This window comes from Arabidopsis thaliana, chromosome 3 (genome assembly GCF_000001735.4).
Source record: "Arabidopsis thaliana chromosome 3, partial sequence".
In the NCBI taxonomy this organism is placed as follows: domain Eukaryota; kingdom Viridiplantae; phylum Streptophyta; class Magnoliopsida; order Brassicales; family Brassicaceae; genus Arabidopsis; species Arabidopsis thaliana.
In genome coordinates, this window is record NC_003074.8 from 7,142,964 (window position 1) to 7,162,707 (window position 19,744).

Consider the following 19,744-nt stretch of genomic DNA (forward strand, 5'->3'; position numbering starts at 1 on the left):
ATTATGGTCTAAATAATATCATAAATATTAAACATACATTCTAAGACAATTTAATATAATATAAATCTAGTGTTGTTTGTCTCCGCTTAAGTGTTTACGGTAATGTCGTAGATATAAAGACATAATATCTTGCAAAAAGAAAGTTAATAAAGTAAAAAATAAAAATTTAGTATTGTGTCTTCCATAAATATTTTTAAAATTAATATTTTATAGGATAATATAACTATAAATTAATAAATTTTATGATCGAACATTATTAATTTATAGAGCTTCCACTATATAAATATATTCGATGAAAAGAAAATAAATAAATAGAAATTCTAATTTCTGCAATCGGACGGTGAGAAAACGTGGAAATTTAATTCGACGGTGACAACGTTTGTTCGATAATTAGTTTTTTTTTTTTTGTCGATTGTTTTTCTTTTTCTTAAACGCGATATTTAACTTATCTATATAAAAAACAAATTCCCATCAAATTCGGAGACTTTGGATTCTCTGTTTCGCGCGCTTCGCAGTTCATCTTCCCCAACGACTCTGCTCCTTCCCCTTCTCTCCATCTCTCTCTCGTTCTAATCTTCGACAATGGAGGAAATGGAAGACACTGAAACCGAACCACAGGTATCTTCGATTACATATTCTCTCTAAATTCGCTTTCTCTTCTGATTTTGCCGTTCGTCGTCACTAGAGAGAGAGCGATTTTATGCCGATTGTGATCGATGTGTAAAAATTTGATATCTAGTTAGGGATTATTGAATAAAAACCTCGGATCTATTGTTGAATCGATCTCAATAGTACAGACATTGATAAACCCTAGCTGTTTCCCCTTTTCAACCTCAAATTTGATTAATCGGAAGTAGTTGTTCCGCCGATTTGATCCCAGAAACACTAATATCTGAGGCACTGTGCATTAACACAGAACCAATCCTACTTTTACTCTCTTGCTTCGTATGTGAAATTGTGAATGTACCAATCTGTTTTCAATGCAATGCAGGTTTACATGGCTTGTATTCAGCACGGTCGGAGGTTAGCAATTGAATTCAACTTCTGTGCACAATTTTTGAGAAACTTTAACAATTTCTCAATTACAAGTGGACAAGAAAGAGCATATGAGTGAATGCTTATGCTCATATTCTTCTCTTTATGTTGTTTTAGTAAGGATCAGTGTCTCACTTAAACATTCTCTTCTCAGAGTTGGAGTTTCTTACTACGACTGTAGTGTACGCCAGCTTCATGTGCTAGAATTTTGGGAAGAAGATTGCTCAGATTTTACATTGATCAATATGGGTATAACTTTTCAACTTCAAACAGAATTGATATCATTGCATGTCGAGTCTTGCCATTCCTTACTATCTGTACCCTACTCTAAATGAAGTTTGGTGAAGCAATTTCTTGATTAACATCTACTTTGCAGCACTTTTGTTCTGCTACACTGTCCCTATAACATTTGTTTTTTGATCGCTTCATTTGTCTTGGTTATATATCTTCAGTAAAATATCAAGCGAAGCCATCGATCATTTACGCAAGCACGAAAAGTGAAGAATCCTTTGTAGCTGCTTTGCAGCAGAATGGTATGGTGCTATCTATTTTGTTGAAATATGAGTCCTTAAGTTTATGGTCTTGCATAATTACATTGTTTCTGCAGACGGAACTGACGAGACTACCATGGTAAAGCTGGTAAAGAGCTCAACATTCAGCTACGAGCAAGCGTGGCACAGGTACAGAAAGTTTAATCAACTCCATTTTTCACCTTATTTATGTGGTTCTGGTTAGTCCTATTACATGATGAATTCCCCATGAAAAATGGTCTAGTAGGAAACTGGTTCCTGCAGTTTCAGTTTCTTGACTCAAATGTAATAGCTTACTTGGCTTATGATATTTTTATGATACCTGCTGTTTTACACTGATTGTTATCCCAATATTGTGTAGACTGGTATATCTTCGAGTAACTGGAATGGATGATGGATTGAACATCAAAGAAAGGATTTGTTATGTAAGTTTCAGCGAGGGAAATGTTAATCCCTTTTTACTAAGGATTTTGATCATTTGGTTATTGTATTCTCCAGTTGGAATCTCAATCATAATGTTGAATTAATTGATATTTTCGATGTCACAATGAAATAATTTGACATTGTAGCTAACTAGTTTTATGGTCCTTATCTATCTACAATTGTATGAAGTTTCTTCATTTTGCTTGTAAATTTCAGCTGAGTTCCATGATGGATGTGGGCAGTGAAGTCCAAGTTCGTGTTAGTGGTGGTCTTCTTGCTATATTAGAAAGCGAACGAATTGTAGAAACCCTGGAACAAAACGAATCTGGGAGTGCATCAATCGCAATTGATTCAGTCATGGAAGTACCATTGTATCCTTTACTTTTTCTGTTCTGTTTCTTATGTCTTGATGATCTATACTTTCCTGAATTATTGGGATGATAATGCTGCATGCAAATCCTTTACAAAATTTATAACAGGAACAAGTTTCTTAAACTTGATGCTGCTGCTCACGAGGCTCTGCAGATATTTCAGACAGATAAACATCCAAGCCATATGGGCATTGGCCGGGCCAAAGAAGGGTAAATGACTAAATGCCTTAGTTAATCTGTGGAATCTTATATCTCCTTTTCCTACTTTGACTTGTAATCTTCACTGAAACTTTGAAATGAAGGTTCTCGGTATTTGGAATGATGAATAAGGTTTGCTTTCCTTGCATTGGTTCATTCTGGGTTATGCTGCTTGCATATATGATTTAACTTACCTTGGCCTATTTCAGTGTGCCACGCCAATGGGTAGACGCCTTTTAAGGTAATAAATGAAAATTATAGATATATGCAAACTGTTCTGAAGCTGATGTAGTCTTACGACATTGGTTTCCTTCTCTCTATTTCAGAAGCTGGTTTATGAGACCAATTTTAGATCTTGAAGTGTTAGATCGCCGTCTCAATGCTGTATCCTTTGATCTCTTGTGAAGGAGTTTGCCTTATGTCAAGCAGAATAGGAGTTAACAATCAACATCAAATAAGAGAAACCAATAGATTAAACTTTATGTCTGCTTTCTGTAGCCTTATCAGCATAGTTTTAACCGATCGTCATTTGTTCTGAACGAAAAAAAAAATTGTTCGACCACTAATTGACAGGGGTGCCTTTCACTGATGTTCTGAGAGGTTTCTTTTGACTGTACTAGATTTCCTTTTTCATTTCTTCAGTAGAGCTGATGGCATCATTGCGGGAGACACTGAAATCAGTGAAGGACATTTCACATCTACTCAAGGTATGTAGGTACCATTATTCTATATAATATAGTTTTAGCATGCCTATCTCTTTTAGCCATAAGAGCCTGTGAAGGAGAATTAAAATTACTAACTAATGGTACAGAGAAAACTTTCCACAAAGTTTGCGGTGAATATGTTAATTGTTAATCTGTTGGTAGAAATAGTGTTATATGAGCATATTCTGCCCAGACAGAGGACGTGGATATATTGCATGCCAAATATCTTCTTGTATGCCAATTCTGTAGATTCCATTTTAGTTTTGATAACACTTTTTTTTTTTTTTTCTGGCATTCTTATGTTAAAACAAGAAATTCAACTCTCCGACGTCCCTCTGTACCAGTAACGACTGGACAGCTTTCTTGAAGGTAAATTCCATTTTCTTGACTATCATCTTTCATTTAGTCTATAAAACTAGTCTTCCAAGCCCCAATATAATGCTATCTTATTGTGTGCATTAGAGCATAAGTGCGCTCCTGCACGTGAATAAGATATTTGAAGTTGGAGTTTCAGAAAGTCTCAGAGAGCATATGAGACGCTTCAACTTGGACATTATTGAGAAGGTTACTTATGTTTTATCAATTGTTATTCTCCCACTCTTCAATCCACTTTCGTGGTTGTTGCTAAGTTCTCTTTTCATGTTGCAGGCCGGCTTATGTATCAGCACAGAGCTAGATTATGTCTATGAACTGGTCAGTTGATTTTACGTTCTGTTTCTTCAATTCCATTATAATCCATACTCTCCTTTTCAAAAGAACAGATCTTGAATTCTTGATGCTTTCAAAATTGGGGTCTTAACATCTCTCTATACCTTTTCCTCCTTTGATACATTTCTTATTCCTATATCATCCTTAGAAATTTTAAACCTTAATGGAGTTATATTGTTAAAAAAACGGGAAAGTCACAATTTTTTGAGTGGCTAAAGAAAGGTCAGCTAAGATTTATTCTGAAAAAGTCACAATTTTAAGGCTATTCAGAAGTTGGATACCCCAAGATTTGAGAAACTGGGTTAAACAAATTCAGCAGGCCTTAGTGAGAGATAATTATGACTACAGTTAGTAACAACAGACAATAACTCCACAGGTCATTGGAGTCATTGATGTTACTAGAAGCAAAGAGAGGGGATATCAAACTTTGGTTAAAGAAGGATTCTGTGCTGAGGTTATCATAGAAGTTCATTTTGTTCAGGTTGTCATACCACTAATCTTTTGTTTTTTGCAAGTAACTCATTTCTTATTTTACCAGTTGGATGAGCTCAGGCAAATATATGAGGAGTTGCCAGAATTTCTGCAGGAGGTTTGTTCTATGTGATAAGTTCCTTTAATTGATAAATGAAGGTAAACTGGAATCTCTCCTAAATGATTCTAATTACTGACAGGTTTCAGCGATGGAGTTAGAACACTTTCCTCATTTGCATAAGGAAAAGCTTCCTCCTTGTATCGTCTATATTCAACAAATTGGTGGGTCTGAAGTTTCACGTTTTAAGTTTGACATAAGTTCTATACAGTGTTATATCCTCAAAGGTTTATCTGCGCTGATTTTTTAACATAATTACCTTTTAGAATTTCACCTCATCCCTAAGAAAGGTGAAATCTAGCTGCACGAATTCATTTTTTGGAACCACCATGTCCTGGAATTATCAGCTCAACTATGGTGTCTATGCTTCTTGATTGCTCAATAGCCTTTCACTTTATGATGCGTCTTTAACAAATCGCGACCACATGTATTTCTTCACACATTGAAAACAGTTATTTCGTTTCTGTAAATGAATATATAGTTTATCTGTTCTGCAGGGTACCTCATGTGTATCTTTGGAGAAAAGCTTGATGAAACTGCTCTTAATAGGCTTACTGAATTTGAATTTGCGGTACAGTTTGTTTGTGTTCAAAATCTTAATCCCATACTTTGGGCACTATGCATATATGTCATTATGAAACAGAAGTTTTAATCATATCTATCTTGTGATTAGTTTTCTGATATGGATGGAGAGACTCAGCGATTCTTTTACCATACCTCGAAGACACGAGAGTTAGACAACCTTCTTGGAGATATCTACCACAAAATTTTAGGTATGTTCTTCTTGCTGGTTTATATTTTCCATGGCGTATTCTTCTTGAGTACAATGACGTTGTTTCTTGTTTTACAAAATTTTGCTGACAGATATGGAAAGGGCAATTATTAGGGACTTGCTGTCACACACACTTTTGTTCTCGGCTCACCTGCTGAAGGCAGTTAACTTTGTTGCAGAACTTGATTGGTAATCAATATTCAAGAGCTACGGATATCCCATATCATTTCTAGTCTCTCCTCTTGAAGAAAAGCAACACATTTTCACGTACCTATTATCTAATTAGCTACTTATGAGAAATGACTAATGACTTATCCATTATTCTTGGCTTTTCTAGCATTTTATCGTTGGCTTGTGTAGCCCATCAGAATAACTACGTAAGGCCTGTCCTGACAGTAGAATCATTGCTTGATATTCGAAATGGAAGGTGAAGTTGACTCTATCAGCTGCACTTATGTCTTGTTGTTGCATTTATACATAAACTCCTTACGAAAAATTATATCTGAATATCAATACTGGTGGGCAGGCATGTTTTGCAGGAAATGGCTGTAGATACTTTTATCCCAAACGACACTGAAATCAATGATAATGGTGAGCTGAATGTTGATAAAGTTGTTTTGACTATTTAGGCATGCATTACAACTTAAACTTGTGAACTAGTTTTTGTCCATCACCTGATTGCAAGCTTGTCTGTCGCAGGACGAATTCATATAATTACCGGGCCTAATTACTCAGGAAAGAGCATATATGTAAAGCAGGTCGGCTTTACTTTTCTAAGTCTTATTTCTCTTCGTTCAACCAAAGTGTACTGCATCATCATGAATTGACAACTCAAGTTCTGACTTGCTATTTGTAGGTGGCGTTAATTGTTTTCCTATCCCATATTGGAAGCTTTGTACCAGCAGATGCAGCAACTGTTGGTTTAACTGACAGGTCTAACGTCATACATTCTTTTTGATCTTTTTACAATCGCTTTTTATGTATATTTTCGTTACTAAGATTAGTCGTACTACAACAGGATCTTTTGTGCAATGGGAAGCAAGTTCATGACCGCGGAGCAATCTACATTCATGATAGATCTGCATCAAGTAGGAATGATGCTCAGGTATTCCAAACTGCTTCTATTTTTAACTTGATTTCAATTAGCTCCACTACTGATAGGCCTTGTGAGCCGGTCTCAGTCTCTTCAGTCAGTTAGTGACTTCTAGTTCACGAGGTCCATTATTTAAGTTCATGGGGACCCAAGAATGAAGATATCAATCAAAATTCAACTGTGCATTGCTCATGACTTATGATCGTGTTCCTAATCATTGTGACCGATCCAAATTCTCCAGGCAGGCAACTTCAAGATCTCTGTGTCTCTTAGACGAGTTTGGTAAAGGCACTCTTACAGAAGGTATGGATTTCTCCGCCCTCTGCATTGGCATAAAAGGCATGTGTTTGTGAAAACTTCTGCCTTACCCACACTCTTTTTTAAGTACAGATGGTATTGGCTTGCTTGGTGGGACAATTAGTCACTTTGCTACATGTGCTGAGCCACCAAGGGTACCGTATAGCGTTCTCTTGTCTGTCTCTAAGCTTGTAGATTCTTTTAGAACCCTAACATGACATTGCCTATTGCTGCATGCTTTCAGGTTGTAGTATGTACGCACTTGACTGAGCTACTTAACGAGAGCTGCTTGCCTGTTGTATGTACTCCGACTCAATTTCAGATAGATAACTCAGCAGATTTTGAAGTGGTTCCTTGCTTATAGTGAGAGTCTATCTTTTTTTACTTTTTCATTTCAGTCTGAGAAGATTAAGTTCTACACAATGAGCGTTCTTAGGCCAGACACAGAATCTGCAAACATGGAAGAGATTGTTTTTCTTTATAGGTATGGAGTCTCATTGACTAGCATTCTACCTAAACTGCCTACATTCTTAAGACTTCCATGTTTTGACCAATGATTTTGCCGGCAGGTTAATTCCGGGACAAACTTTGCTGAGCTATGGTGAGCATTTTTGTCCTTTGCGTTATTGTCTACATGATCTTCTTGTGTATACACCGAGCTTCATCAAACCTATTTATGTAATGCAGGCCTTCACTGTGCGCTACTCGCTGGTACATTTAGGAAGATTACTAATATCTTTAATGAATTGAATACAATTTTTGATGGATCTATTTACGACTGTGGATTATAGAGTAACAAAAGGAAATTTTCACTATTGTTGATGCAAGGTGTCCCGGAGGAAGTCGTGAAGAGAGCAGCCATCGTGTTGGACGCCTTTGAGAGTAACAACAACGTCGATAAACTAAGCCTTGACAAAATATCGTCTCAAGATCAAGCATTCAAGGTCTTTTTGCTCTCTCTCACTTACACAAGCTTTTACCCCCTTTATCTTCTTCTGTCCTCTCAGGCCTTACCAAACTTTTACTGATTTCGAATGAAATTTGCAGGATGCTGTTGACAAGTTTGCGGAGCTTGACATCAGTAAAGGTGACATCCATGCCTTCTTTCAAGATATCTTCACTTCCTAAACCCTTACTTAAAAGTCAAGATCACCGTATACAAAATGTAACCAACGACAGTAGATTTTTAAAACGGAAGCCAGTTTTGTATTAAAATAGAATTACATAAAACTATTGTATTGGTTGGTTTAGATTTCTTCTTCTCTTTAAAAGAAAAAAACCAAACAAAAGCCACACTCAAGTGTACCAAATAAAACCAAAACCATTTTGCTATACTCTTGTAAACAACAACTAGTAACAAACAGATTACAAAGCTATTTATTTTCTCATTAATCTTGAAGAAGAAACTGGTGAAGCATGTATCGCATCGACCAGATTTTACCCAGAAACAGATCGCACGTATTTGACATGTCTGCCTCACACATGTTACCACACTCAAGTCAGAATAGGTGACTTTGTTATATCCTGAGAGTGCAAAAAAATGTGCATGTTTTTTATTGAGGAAATAAATAAAAATAGAGAGTTGAGGATGTTGTTGGGTTCCTACTTCCTAGCTCTACTTTATATGGTGATGCATTTTTTTGTAGGTGGAGATTTTGGGACTCGTCATCGAAATTTTGGTGGTTAACAAATATAGTATATCATCTAAGAAAATTCATTTATAATATAGTGCATTCTAAGAATAATATAAATGCATCATCATATTCCTAAGAGTAATAAAACAATAACAAAATGCAAAAAGATAACCTTGAATCTAACTGGAAACATAGAACTTAGCAGCTAGAGCTTTCATAAGTGTATAATTAAAGCTATCTACATCAGTTTCCAAAATAGGAGTTATTTGCAACTCAGAGCATAGAACCAAGACTGTGTATGAGTCCAGACATTTGAGGATCTCCGGGTCTCTATCATAATCCTAATTTCCCAAAGAAAAAAAAAAAGAAGAAGTTAGATTCATGTCGCTGGACTTTTTGAACTTAATAACGTTTGCAAGTAACAAAAACAAGAAACTTAATAACGTCCTCACCTTTTCAGTTACCACAATGATAGGCTTGCAATTAGATTTGTGTTCTAGTCCCTTTGCTCTCCTACTCATAGTTTCAACATCCTGCACTTATCATTATGATATTGATGAAAGCCAATTTGATTTAGTAAAAATAATTTTTTGGCAGTGAAACAAATTGGGAATAACACATGAAGAATAGCTATGGAATTAGTAACCTCTGCTTCAAATAAATGATGATCACTGAAATCAAGTCTATCAACATAATGTGCTCCAGTCTGTCAAACATATATAACCCACTAGTCAGCATAGCAGAAACTGAATATTTGTTACAAAATCAAGTGCGCATGGAACTAGGATAATAACAACTTACCATCTCGATGCTCTTGACAAATGCATCAGCGGATCCAATTGCGGAAACACATAGCACAGAGGCACAGCGCAACGCTTCTAAAGCTACATGTGACCTAGCATTTTTAACATCGAACAAGTATTTGGGCACCATCTTGGAGTAGAAAATCGGTATCGACTTTTTGAATCCTTGTATCATGTTCTCAATATCTCTGAGGCTTTGTTTAGTAATCTGCATGATCCAAAACCACTAACCTCAATAGTCATCACCAAAAAGAAAGGAAAAAAACAAGTATAAACTTGTAAACACACCAAGTCCACATGGTGTACTACAGCAACATCTGCCCGTTCAAGCGCCAGAAGAGGTTCTCGTAAAGGACCATGAGGCATCAAATGACCATTTCCCCATGGATTCAGCCCGTTAAGCATCACAATCTCGAGATCACGAGACAAACTCCAATGCTATGTACCAAACAAGAGAGCACAAGTCTTCAAAACAGCAATAAACACAAAGAAGGTGAAAATAATCTCATAAAGCTAGAATTTTGTGAATATAAACTAGAGAATATACCTGCATCCCATCATCTAATATGATACAACCAATTTTTTCAGAAATGGTCCAAACTTGTGCTCTTTCATGAAGATCAAAGAATGACCTTAAACTAGAAGAATCTACACAACCATACTTATCCAAAAACAAAGCAGCAGTAGCTGCCCGGTTAGCCCCAACGCCAATCTTTACCGGTCCACCACGAAGATGTCTTTCAAGCATTTTGACTTCATCTCCACCAGCATAACCCTGACAATATGTAAGAGTCTAAGTACACACACAAGCAAACACTCCAAAAATTCAATGGTAACTATACATACTAGTTAGAAGAATGGGAATTACACGAGTGAGAATAAGAGGTGTAAGTCCAGAATCAACGAGGAATTGAGAAATGTATTCCACCATTGGCGTCTTCCCATTACCTCCCCAGCTCAGATTCCCAACGCTGATCACCGGAACGGGTAATCTTCATTCCCACAGATCAAATTAAGTTCCAGGAATCGATAAAAGCATTATTCAATTGATCTCTCTCTCGAGAGAGAAAACGCACCGGTGTTTCTGTAAGAGTGAGTAGCGGTAGAGAGAGCGGCGGATTTGGAGAGCGACTCCGTATAGAGACGAAGCGATTGTTAGGAAGGGAACGAGAGAACGGTGAAGAGCAGGGGAATTCGTATGGACTCGCGTGTAGGCGATTTCGTTCACCACCTTCCTCAGCTTCTCCATATGCAAATTCTGACTCTGCAACTACTTACTGTACGAGATTCTGACTCTGCGATTTCAACTACTGTGTACTGTATGTAAATTTGTTCGTTGGCCAACCGTTTTTAGTTCAAATTCAGTCTTTCGGTTTAACCATTGGTAAAATAAGCAAACTTTGTGAGATCGATCTCATGGATCATATTCTTAAACTTTATTTCAGACTAAATTGGATATAAAAATCTGTGCTAACCCGTGAACCAAGATCTCTTTCAATATGCATTTTTACACAACTGATAAAAGAAATACAAATTATCGCAAGGAAACGATTGCGAAGCTTCAAGAGCTACGTAAATGTATTTAACCATTTTGAAGTTTCGGGGTTGTCTTGGAGCTTCTTAGAACACAAACACCAGCGTCGCAGGTGTAATCTCCAGATCCAGAGGAGTCCTTTGCGAAACAGCTGAAAATATTAGACAAGAAACCCATCAATCTCTGATTCTATATCAACTTTTTCTTCACAGACGCATGGGCTTTACAGGTTCTCTGCATTTGCTTACATTGTCTAAATATATAAGATTCACACACCAGAGGTAAAGATAGAAAGGAGTCAATGGTGGTGTGCCAAAACAAATACATATCGTATGTTTTTTTAAGACTGAAATTGAAACACGTTGCTAATATAACTAAGTCTTCCTAAAGAACACACGTTGCTAATGAAGTTGTTGGTGGGTTACAATAATGTTTAACTAAGACAAATAATACATGTGTGAAAGAGACTTAAGTTCGCAGTATCCTACCTGAGTTCTTACAAGGAAACAATGGCTTCCTTTCTTCAATTCTTCGCCTTTTTCTTTGGTTGTCGTTTCTTTCTGGACTTCTTAAACCCGACTCCGTTCTCCTGTGGACAATAAAGTTCCATGAATTAGCTCACAGAGAAGGTTTATGCATATAACATTATCAGATGGTATCAACCAGCTTCAGTGGATGCTGACCTTTTTGTAACATCTATAAGCACTTTGACCTGAAAACTCCTGTCCGCTTTTAGAGATATATACCTACAAAGAGCAAGAAAATTCAGAGACAACAAATTTTTAGACGTTCCTGTCTATGTGTTCTTTAACAAATAGTTCTCATGCTTAAAAGATGTGAATGCGTGTGTGTATAACACATTCATCCCAGTCATTTTCTATGTATTTTTAGAACAGTGGAAACAGAAACCTACCTTTCTTCCTTCTGGGGATGTGAACCAATGACCTGCAGAGCCACTGTCAGCAGATACACGCCTTTTCCCAGCATCCTTTGGAGCTGCAGCTCTCGTTTTAGGATTTAACCAGCCTTCAGAATTGTGTGCGCTCTCTTGGCTCTTTGAAACCTTTGACTTTGTTTTCCCTCTTCTGCAGCTTTTGCTGCTAGAGTCTCCAGCTTTAGAACTCCCTTTGCTGCCAAATTGATTCCTACAATGGCATTCGAAAGATGTGTCAATCCACAGGAAGCAGAAGATTGTAAGTATCAAAATAAGAAATAGATTAGGAGTAACCTACATATAATCAACAAGGAACACCTCTCGCTGGCTCTCCCTATCATTGACAATTCCCAGAGGAAAGAAGTTTGGTAACCGCTGTCGAGCTAGATTCCGGATCCTTGGATCACTATGCAAGAAGAAACGATGAGATGGAGGAGAAGGGTGGGAAAAATCGTGGAATAGCTCAGTTTGCTGAAAGCCAGTCAAGTTATGATTTCCGCTATTGCTACTACTTGCCACAGCACTGCTTTGTTTCTGAGCTGTGCTAGTCGTCTTGATGGAGATAAAATAGTCCTGACAAACATCATCGAAAGCTGGTGTCTGAATCTTGGAACTTGCCGGGGAAAAATCTTTCCACAGATCTTTAATACAGGGGATAGATCCAGGTTCCTTTCTCTTCGGTTTACTTGCAATAGATGGTTGATTCTTTGAGAATGAATCATGTTTTTTAGTTGCTCCGCTTAAATCTCTGCTGGTGGATGGATGGTCATCTTCAGAATCTGAATCTAGTAGCTGGAACCTTCGTAGAGGACTACGACTTGACATCTGAAACAACGATGCAACAGAACTAATCCCAGAGGCAGCAGATGCTTGAACATCCGACTGCTTTCTTTTTCCCCGAGAGATAGAAGGTTGATTAGATAAAACCCCAGAACCATGAAGTGGCACCCTTGAGCTGCAACTAGAAAAATGACTTCTTGTTGAGGCCGGTGCGTCTGCATGAAGCAACACAAGTTTTATACCAAGATGAAACCAACACAATATGGATGACTTAAAATATTACACTAAAGAAATCCAAAAGAAACCAGTTTGAGTGGAATGAAGCTTAATCAATGTCCTTATAAATAACAAATTCTCAGCCTGAAGGCTCCAAACCCACTCTAGTCTACCTATTAGTGTCAACAACTGCAATCAAGTTTTCATCTTTGAGCCACAACAAACTGATCCTGATATCTAAATAGAAGAGGGTTTGCATCAGGCTTCCTAAATCCATCAGTTTTAAGTTCTCTATGATAAACTAAGGGATGGTCTTTCTATCAATGTGTTCACGATCCAAGACGCCTAATGAATGAAAGATAGGCTAATCAGCTCATTGACGTTTAATAAGAGATCTAACAATGCTCGATTCCTATTCCAGCAGTTTAAGTAAGACCCATATTCGAAAAGACGAAGCAGAAGCTCAAAATTGTAATTACCCGTAGGAAAATCCTCAGGAGAAGAGAACTCTTCAATGTCATCATCCCGATCCTCTACAGCTACGCTTCTATCATCTTTCACAGAACACTTGTTGGGATTAATCCCTCGTCGCAACCGCTTGAGAACCGGGCTTGTAAAATCTGGTTCAAGCTCCCGATCGGAATCTGAGACAGTAAGTCCCAACTCTGGCTCGTTATCGCCGTCCCCGATTAATTGGTCGCCGGTGGAGCTAGGGTTTTGATGGATTTCCGATTGGAGATCCGATGCAGCATCAAGATCAAACCCTAGCGAAAACGATGGTGGCTCAATCGAATCCATGAGAATGAATTTAGGGTTTGGACTAGGAGATGAAGAGACTTCAAAGACATGGAATTGGCGCCTTGGTGTGCCGAAGAAGCTTGAGATTTCGTAAAAATTCCCCGCCTAGCGCACAATCCATGATTTTAAAAAAATTTCAAGTGATTCTCAATTTCTCATGTATTAATTTTCGTCGGGATATTTACCGCCGCAGAAAATAATTATTTTGGAAAGAAAAAAAATCAGAATGGGCCGTGAAATTTCAAAGTTGGATAAAGCCCATAATTTAATTTGGTGAACGGTCTTCTTTTTTTTTTTTCCCGGCAAATAATTTCATTGATATCAAACTGAAATTACAAAGTCAGTATACAGAACATTAGAAAACAAATTATTACATAAGCAGATATATGCGCCATGTAGTGAGAAAGATGCACAATTGGGAAGTGAATTTGACGATGCTTTCCTTAGAGAAGCCTTATTCGCTAATGAATCATTAGATTCACTATTTTCCTTCTCCATTTCTGATCTTCCTCTAATGCGAAATGTATGCATCCATCTACTCTAATGTTGTTCTTAATTGTATAATCAACTAATCTTTTTTTTTTATTCGGATTTATAAATTCTGATGATGATGACATATTGACAACACTTTTATTATTCGATTACAAATACTAATTTCAATTAATTATTTACAAAATTTCAAAATCATGTTAAATATTTTGTAATGTATAAATACATTATACATATCGATTACAATTTTTTTATTATTGTTTATTTCTATATCTATTGCAATAATATGTTTTAAGACAAAAATTGGACATATGGAAGTTCTTAATTCACGAGTTATTCATTACACCGAAAATAAATTTGATTGGTGACACGATCACGGTATTACTAATTTGACATATGAACACATTTTATCATAATTGTTCACACTTAACGAGTGCTCGAACTCGAATTACCAAAGACATCATTGGCCTTAAAAAGTGTAAAATAAAGATGTTTTAATTACGAATCCAATGTCATCTTTTATTTTTGTATCTTGTTTTTGTTGGTCGACTTTGTCATTTATTTTTGTTTTATCTTCATTCATTGCTTATAAGTTAAGGCTTGTCCTCCATTTTTTGTCATTTGCTCTCGTGACAGCATCTCGATTCACCGTTTTTACTTTTTCTCTAACTTTCTATTTTTATTTATATCATTTTACTTCTTCAACTTTATTTTTTCATTTTTTTGTTAGTCATTCTTGGATTAGTGTTTTCTTTCATTCTTGGACCATACTAATATTCAGATAATACTTCATACATTGCAAAAAAACAAAAATAAATAAACCAAAATTCATAAGGTATCATAAGAAATCAATTATAAGAAAAAACAAAAATCATTGGACAAGACAACAGACTGAATTATCGTTTTATCCTTTTAAAATGAAAATCAACACATTCATACGAGATATGGTAAGGACAATTTAGTCATTTAGACACGTGTCGTGCCCGCGTCGCAAAAGCCTATAAAGAATCCATTTACCTTTTCTCACTGAATCTGAAAGAAAAAGCTCGCAGAGATGGAAAAATGGGGGATTTTGCTACTCGTAACATTATCAGTGTCAATAATCTTTACTTCTGCGGCCGCAGATGATTACGTCCGACCAAAACCTCGTGAAACCTTGCAGTTTCCATGGAAACAAAAGTCCTCTTCTGTACCCGAGCAGGTATAAATTAGAATTCCTTAAGCTCTCCTCTGTTTTGATGATTCTTGTTCCGAAAAAATCATGTTTTTAATTGTCTGAAATCTTTCTATTCTTGTAACTGCATGTGGGTCTCTGTTTGTTTTCTCCGAAAGATCCGATTTTTGGGTTTATGCTTACTCCAGAGAATCCCATTTGCTAGTGTCCCGAAGTCTTCTCAACACTAGTTTTCTAATGGATAAATCTAATGACTGTGTAGTTTTGATCAACGCCATTAGTAATCTTCACTAATCACTACTTTGGGTAAAAATGGCCTTTTCCTAAATGATTATTTATAACAATGGAGATGAATTGTGTTGTTTCATTCTGAAGAAAACATTGATGCTTGAGTGAAATTGTAGCTATGGAGTGCATGATACAGTTGATACTTGATAATGAACATCAAAGGTTCTGTTTTTAGATTCATTTGGTCCTGTTTCTTATACTGAGATTCTTACCTGCAGGTGCATATCTCATTGGCTGGAGATAAACATATGCGAGTTACTTGGGTTACGAATGACAAATCGTCTCCTTCATTTGTTGAATATGGAACATCGCCAGGGAAATACTCTTATCTTGGTCAAGGAGAAAGCACCTCCTACAGCTATATAATGTATAGATCAGGGAAGATACATCATACCGTCATTGGGCCATTGGAAGCGGATACTGTTTATTATTACCGTTGTGGTGGAGAAGGACCTGAGTTCCATTTGAAAACACCACCAGCTCAGTTCCCGATTACTTTTGCAGTGGCGGGGGATCTTGGACAAACCGGTTGGACTAAGTCGACTCTAGATCATATTGATCAATGCAAATATGCTGTGCATCTACTTCCAGGGGATCTATCGTATGCGGACTATATGCAGCATAAGTGGGACACGTTTGGGGAACTAGTTCAGCCTCTGGCAAGTGTAAGGCCGTGGATGGTGACACAGGGAAACCATGAGAAAGAGAGTATTCCTTTTATAGTTGATGAATTTGTGTCTTTCAACTCGAGGTGGAAGATGCCGTATGAGGAAAGTGGGTCAAATTCAAATCTTTATTATTCCTTTGAGGTTGCTGGTGTCCATGCGATCATGCTTGGCTCATACACAGATTATGATCGGTACTCAGATCAATACAGCTGGTTAAAGGTAAGGATTATTGCTTGACATCCATCTGTTATGTGTATCTCCCCTTTATTGCCACAATAGGTCTAAGTAGTTAGTAAAATAGTGCTTGGTTGAATTAATCTTTTTCCGTGAGATAATCTTTTAAGATCAGCAGATTCTGTTACACTTATTGGATTTAATTTTGGTGTTATCTATGATATGTGTAGGCTGATCTCTCGAAGGTGGACCGAGAAAGAACTCCGTGGCTAATAGTCCTCTTCCATGTACCATGGTATAACAGTAACAATGCCCATCAACATGAAGGTGATGAAATGATGGCTGAAATGGAGCCTTTGCTTTATGCGAGCGGTGTTGATATTGTATTTACTGGTCATGTCCATGCTTATGAACGCACGGTATGCTCAGAGCTGTGTTGAATCTCAATAGAAATATATCTCAGCTTTTCTTCTTGTTTCCCTATGATATTAAACTGGTTTATTGTGCTGTTCGACAGAAACGTGTCAACAATGGTAAATCAGATCCATGTGGTCCCGTACACATTACCATAGGTGATGGAGGAAACAGAGAAGGATTGGCTCGCAAGTAATTTCCTCAAACTGATTACTTCTAGCTTTATCAAATCTTCATTCTTTCTGTGTTATAAGTAAACTATGAACAAGAATTCTCTGATGTGTCCATGCCAAACCTCTGCATCTTAGTGTCTGAGATTCTTGAGCTAATTCAACATATTATCTACATGAAACTAATCACACTTACGGTGCAGTTGTTATATGATGAAAGTAGTTGATACTTATCATGAAGGGATCGTGTTTTTTTCACTTTCAGGTACAAAGATCCGTCACCAGAGTGGTCAGTCTTCAGGGAAGCAAGCTTTGGACATGGGGAGCTTCAGATGGTGAATTCAACACATGCGCTATGGACCTGGCATAGGAACGATGATGACGAACCAACAAGGTCTGATGAAGTTTGGTTAAACTCTCTTGTGAACTCCGGATGCTTGAAGAAAAGGCCTCAAGAACTCAGGAAAATGCTCTTGGAACCTTAATTATATCCATAAAGTGAGAATTTCAGTAAAATAGTCCATTAAATATAGAAATCTACAAGCTTGTAATGTTGTTAGCAATGGGACTCTTAATCACACCATTGAAGAAGATTTTCACCAACTCTATAGAAATCATAGTTCCAACTTTAAAATTTTGTAAACTTGCACTTTGCTTTGTGTTGTTTTTCCCACTATTTATAATCTTAAAAAAAAAAATCTAGAAGCTAAAGTGACATACGTTAGATTTTGTCAATGTAGATGGTTCAACGAATGTGACATACAAAACAATGTTGAAAACTATTTCCTTTTGAACATTACTCACATTAGGTACAACAACTGTCACTATCTTAAAATGCAATACTAAAAAACATTCTTCATCACATTAATATAAAGTTGAGATACATATAAAATTACAAATTAATTACAATTAGGCCACAAAAATGATGGACCGTAAGTGGAGGATTAGTTGTCTGAAGACCGTTGACGAAAAAAGGCGGACCTTTTCCACGCGCTCACCACACAACACTTTCATAAAATCAATTCATCGATCCATCGTCTCTATCAGATCAATTCATCGATTGCGATCGCTCTTTCAATTTTCTTCATCACCGGTGAAAATAATCGAAACCCAGCACGAGAAAAATGCATGATTTTTGCTTCACTATCCCGTACGGGATGCTTCTCATCGGCGGAGGATTTATCGGGTACATGAAGAAAGGAAGTATAACATCTTTCGCCGGAGGTGCAGGCACTGGATTATTACTCATTCTCGCTGGTTATATCAGTCTCAAAGCTTTTGAGAAGAAGAAGAATTCCACTATTGCTATGGTTCTTCAGACAGGTTTTTTTCTTGCAAATTTCTTTCCTTTTTAGCGATCTGGGTTTATATGTCTTTAACAGATATTTATGTTTAGGAAGATTTATTCGTATGATTCCGTTAGATGTCCATAGGGAAGACTTTCAATTACAAGATGTGAATAGCTTTTAGTGACTTATCACTTGAGCCAAGGAATTGTTTCATTTTGTTTTCAATTTGTTATGGTTCAATGTGTTGGATCATGAACTTAGCTTGAGAGTTGATGATAGGTTATGTTATAAGGTTAAGGATCTTATTGGACCACTAACGATCTGGATCTGAATAAGTGATTTGTGTGATGATGCTAAACTTGCTATTCAAAGATAAAAAAAAATTAATATTTTGGTTGTGTTTGGATCTTCAATTGCAGCAGTATTTGAATTGGTTTGCTAATTTTTTCCACTAATGTAATAGTGTCTCTCTTGGACAAGATGCTGTTTTACTGCAGATGAACATTCAATTTGAGTTGTTAGATGTTGTAGTTGAGTAGCTGTTTTTAATTAGTGTTCTTGCCATTGATTGACAATAGAACCAACCTCAAAGATATAACAAGCTTGCAAAATCGATTTTCATTATCTATGGTGACTGAAACTCATCTGAATGTTTCTTTTTTTTTCGATACAGTCATCGCAGCTGCTCTCACACTAGTCATGGGACAGCGTTACTTGCTGACTGGAAAGATTATGCCGGCTGGTTTGGTTGCTGGGATCAGGTAAAAATCCTTCAACACTGGCTGGCTAGTATCTTTGTTTGCATCAAGATTTGGTATTTTTAAGTTTTTACACCATTGACTTAACTCTAGAACCATATCTGTATTGCAGTGCTCTCATGACCTGTTTTTACGTATACAAGATCGCTACTGGTGGCAATAAATTTCCAGCAAAAGCTGAATGATGGTTCTGCTACATGCAGATGATACTATCCGTTGTTGAATTTGTCGATTAGAATTCTTTTTGGTGTACACAATGCGGTTGTCATAACGCCTTAATAGCTTGTATTAGTCAAAGAACTGCATATGGTCTTGTGTTTTCTTGTCATCGTGTTTTTGTAACCACAAACTGTTTTGAGCTATACTACTATATATATTGAGATATATCTGCCGTTTCGATACACACTTGGGATCTGGGGATGAGCACATCGTAAAACAAAATAGAAGTTGATCCTCAAAACTTCTTTGTAACCTTGTGTCATCACAACAAAAAATCTTCAATGTGTTTGTTCTCTCCTTAAAGTATATCTTGATTCATGCAGTAACAAAGGCAAAACTCTTTTGCAAGAGTATAGAAACCAGACTCAAGCTGTGCGATGGTGATTCTTTTGGAGAAGTTGGATTTGTGCTCTGATGTAAAGGGAAACTTAAGCTAAAAGGTCCATCAATGGAGGTGACACATAGTTTTAGAAAATGTGCTTTTCTCATGCTAGAAATGTTATGGAGACCCAAAAATGCTTTTCGGAAAAAATTCTCATGCTAGTAGCTAGGCTCTACTTAACGAGGTGACAGCTAAAATAAGTTCTTTTTATTCCATTTTCAGAATAGTGACATTCTTCTCACAAATATAGAAAAACTACAATTAATGCTACTGCAGAGTCTGATTACGTTTTAAGCTAAT

At 36.8% G+C, this 19,744-nt stretch overlaps 5 protein-coding genes across 11 annotated transcripts; 3 read left to right on the top strand and 2 right to left on the bottom strand.

Annotated features, from left to right (window-relative positions):
• Positions 1 to 454: 454 nt before the first annotated feature.
• Positions 455 to 8,084, top strand: MSH5 (MUTS-homologue 5). Of its 3 annotated transcripts, NM_112939.4 has the most exons (34): positions 479 to 618; positions 992 to 1,023; positions 1,190 to 1,284; positions 1,488 to 1,568; positions 1,643 to 1,715; positions 1,927 to 1,990; positions 2,205 to 2,359; positions 2,468 to 2,569; positions 2,662 to 2,689; positions 2,767 to 2,798; positions 2,884 to 2,941; positions 3,178 to 3,264; positions 3,574 to 3,630; positions 3,724 to 3,825; positions 3,910 to 3,954; positions 4,346 to 4,423; positions 4,508 to 4,558; positions 4,641 to 4,722; positions 5,056 to 5,129; positions 5,232 to 5,331; positions 5,423 to 5,519; positions 5,668 to 5,757; positions 5,857 to 5,921; positions 6,030 to 6,088; positions 6,187 to 6,263; positions 6,349 to 6,435; positions 6,665 to 6,726; positions 6,814 to 6,875; positions 6,965 to 7,018; positions 7,119 to 7,204; positions 7,290 to 7,321; positions 7,408 to 7,431; positions 7,549 to 7,664; positions 7,768 to 8,084. In NM_112939.4, the coding sequence occupies exons 1-34, from the start codon at positions 583 to 585 to the stop codon at positions 7,846 to 7,848; spliced, it is 2,424 nt and encodes an 807-aa protein (NP_188683.3). In that variant the 5' UTR covers positions 479 to 582; the 3' UTR covers positions 7,849 to 8,084. The 3 variants fall into 3 exon arrangements, with proteins under 3 accessions (NP_001325476.1, NP_188683.3, NP_001325477.1); NM_001338480.1 differs by having other exon boundaries at positions 455 to 618; positions 7,408 to 7,664; positions 7,768 to 8,051; NM_001338481.1 differs by having other exon boundaries at positions 7,290 to 7,431.
• A 339-nt stretch (positions 8,085 to 8,423) lies between these two features.
• LpxK (tetraacyldisaccharide 4'-kinase family protein) lies at positions 8,424 to 10,501 on the bottom strand. Of its 5 annotated transcripts, none has more exons than NM_112940.3 (8): positions 10,234 to 10,501; positions 10,026 to 10,149; positions 9,705 to 9,932; positions 9,446 to 9,595; positions 9,156 to 9,365; positions 9,001 to 9,060; positions 8,807 to 8,887; positions 8,458 to 8,695 (listed from the first exon to the last, which is right to left on the bottom strand). In NM_112940.3, exons 1-8 carry the CDS (start codon positions 10,404 to 10,406, stop codon positions 8,534 to 8,536), a joined length of 1,188 nt encoding a protein of 395 aa, NP_566663.1. In that variant the 5' UTR covers positions 10,407 to 10,501; the 3' UTR covers positions 8,458 to 8,533. The 5 variants fall into 5 exon arrangements, with proteins under 5 accessions (NP_001189941.1, NP_001327105.1, NP_566663.1 ...); NM_001338484.1 differs by having other exon boundaries at positions 8,461 to 8,695; positions 10,004 to 10,149; positions 10,234 to 10,429; NM_001203012.1 differs by having other exon boundaries at positions 8,424 to 8,695; positions 8,807 to 9,060; positions 9,705 to 9,950; positions 10,234 to 10,435.
• A 46-nt stretch (positions 10,502 to 10,547) lies between these two features.
• On the bottom strand, positions 10,548 to 13,573 carry AT3G20490 (Rho GTPase-activating protein). The gene is made up of 6 exons (NM_112941.5): positions 13,101 to 13,573; positions 11,924 to 12,620; positions 11,605 to 11,836; positions 11,375 to 11,437; positions 11,180 to 11,280; positions 10,548 to 10,842 (listed from the first exon to the last, which is right to left on the bottom strand). The coding sequence occupies exons 1-5, from the start codon at positions 13,417 to 13,419 to the stop codon at positions 11,215 to 11,217; spliced, it is 1,377 nt and encodes a 458-aa protein (NP_188685.2). The 5' UTR covers positions 13,420 to 13,573; the 3' UTR covers positions 10,548 to 10,842; positions 11,180 to 11,214.
• Positions 13,574 to 14,936: 1,363 nt separating this feature from the next.
• On the top strand, positions 14,937 to 17,483 carry PAP18 (purple acid phosphatase 18). The gene is made up of 5 exons (NM_112942.5): positions 14,937 to 15,109; positions 15,589 to 16,257; positions 16,443 to 16,631; positions 16,730 to 16,818; positions 17,062 to 17,483. The coding sequence occupies exons 1-5, from the start codon at positions 14,963 to 14,965 to the stop codon at positions 17,279 to 17,281; spliced, it is 1,314 nt and encodes a 437-aa protein (NP_188686.2). The 5' UTR covers positions 14,937 to 14,962; the 3' UTR covers positions 17,282 to 17,483.
• A 230-nt stretch (positions 17,484 to 17,713) lies between these two features.
• On the top strand, positions 17,714 to 19,432 carry AT3G20510 (Transmembrane proteins 14C). The gene is made up of 3 exons (NM_112943.5): positions 17,714 to 18,119; positions 18,759 to 18,846; positions 18,956 to 19,432. Exons 1-3 carry the CDS (start codon positions 17,921 to 17,923, stop codon positions 19,026 to 19,028), a joined length of 360 nt encoding a protein of 119 aa, NP_188687.1. The 5' UTR covers positions 17,714 to 17,920; the 3' UTR covers positions 19,029 to 19,432.
• Positions 19,433 to 19,744: the final 312 nt, after the last annotated feature.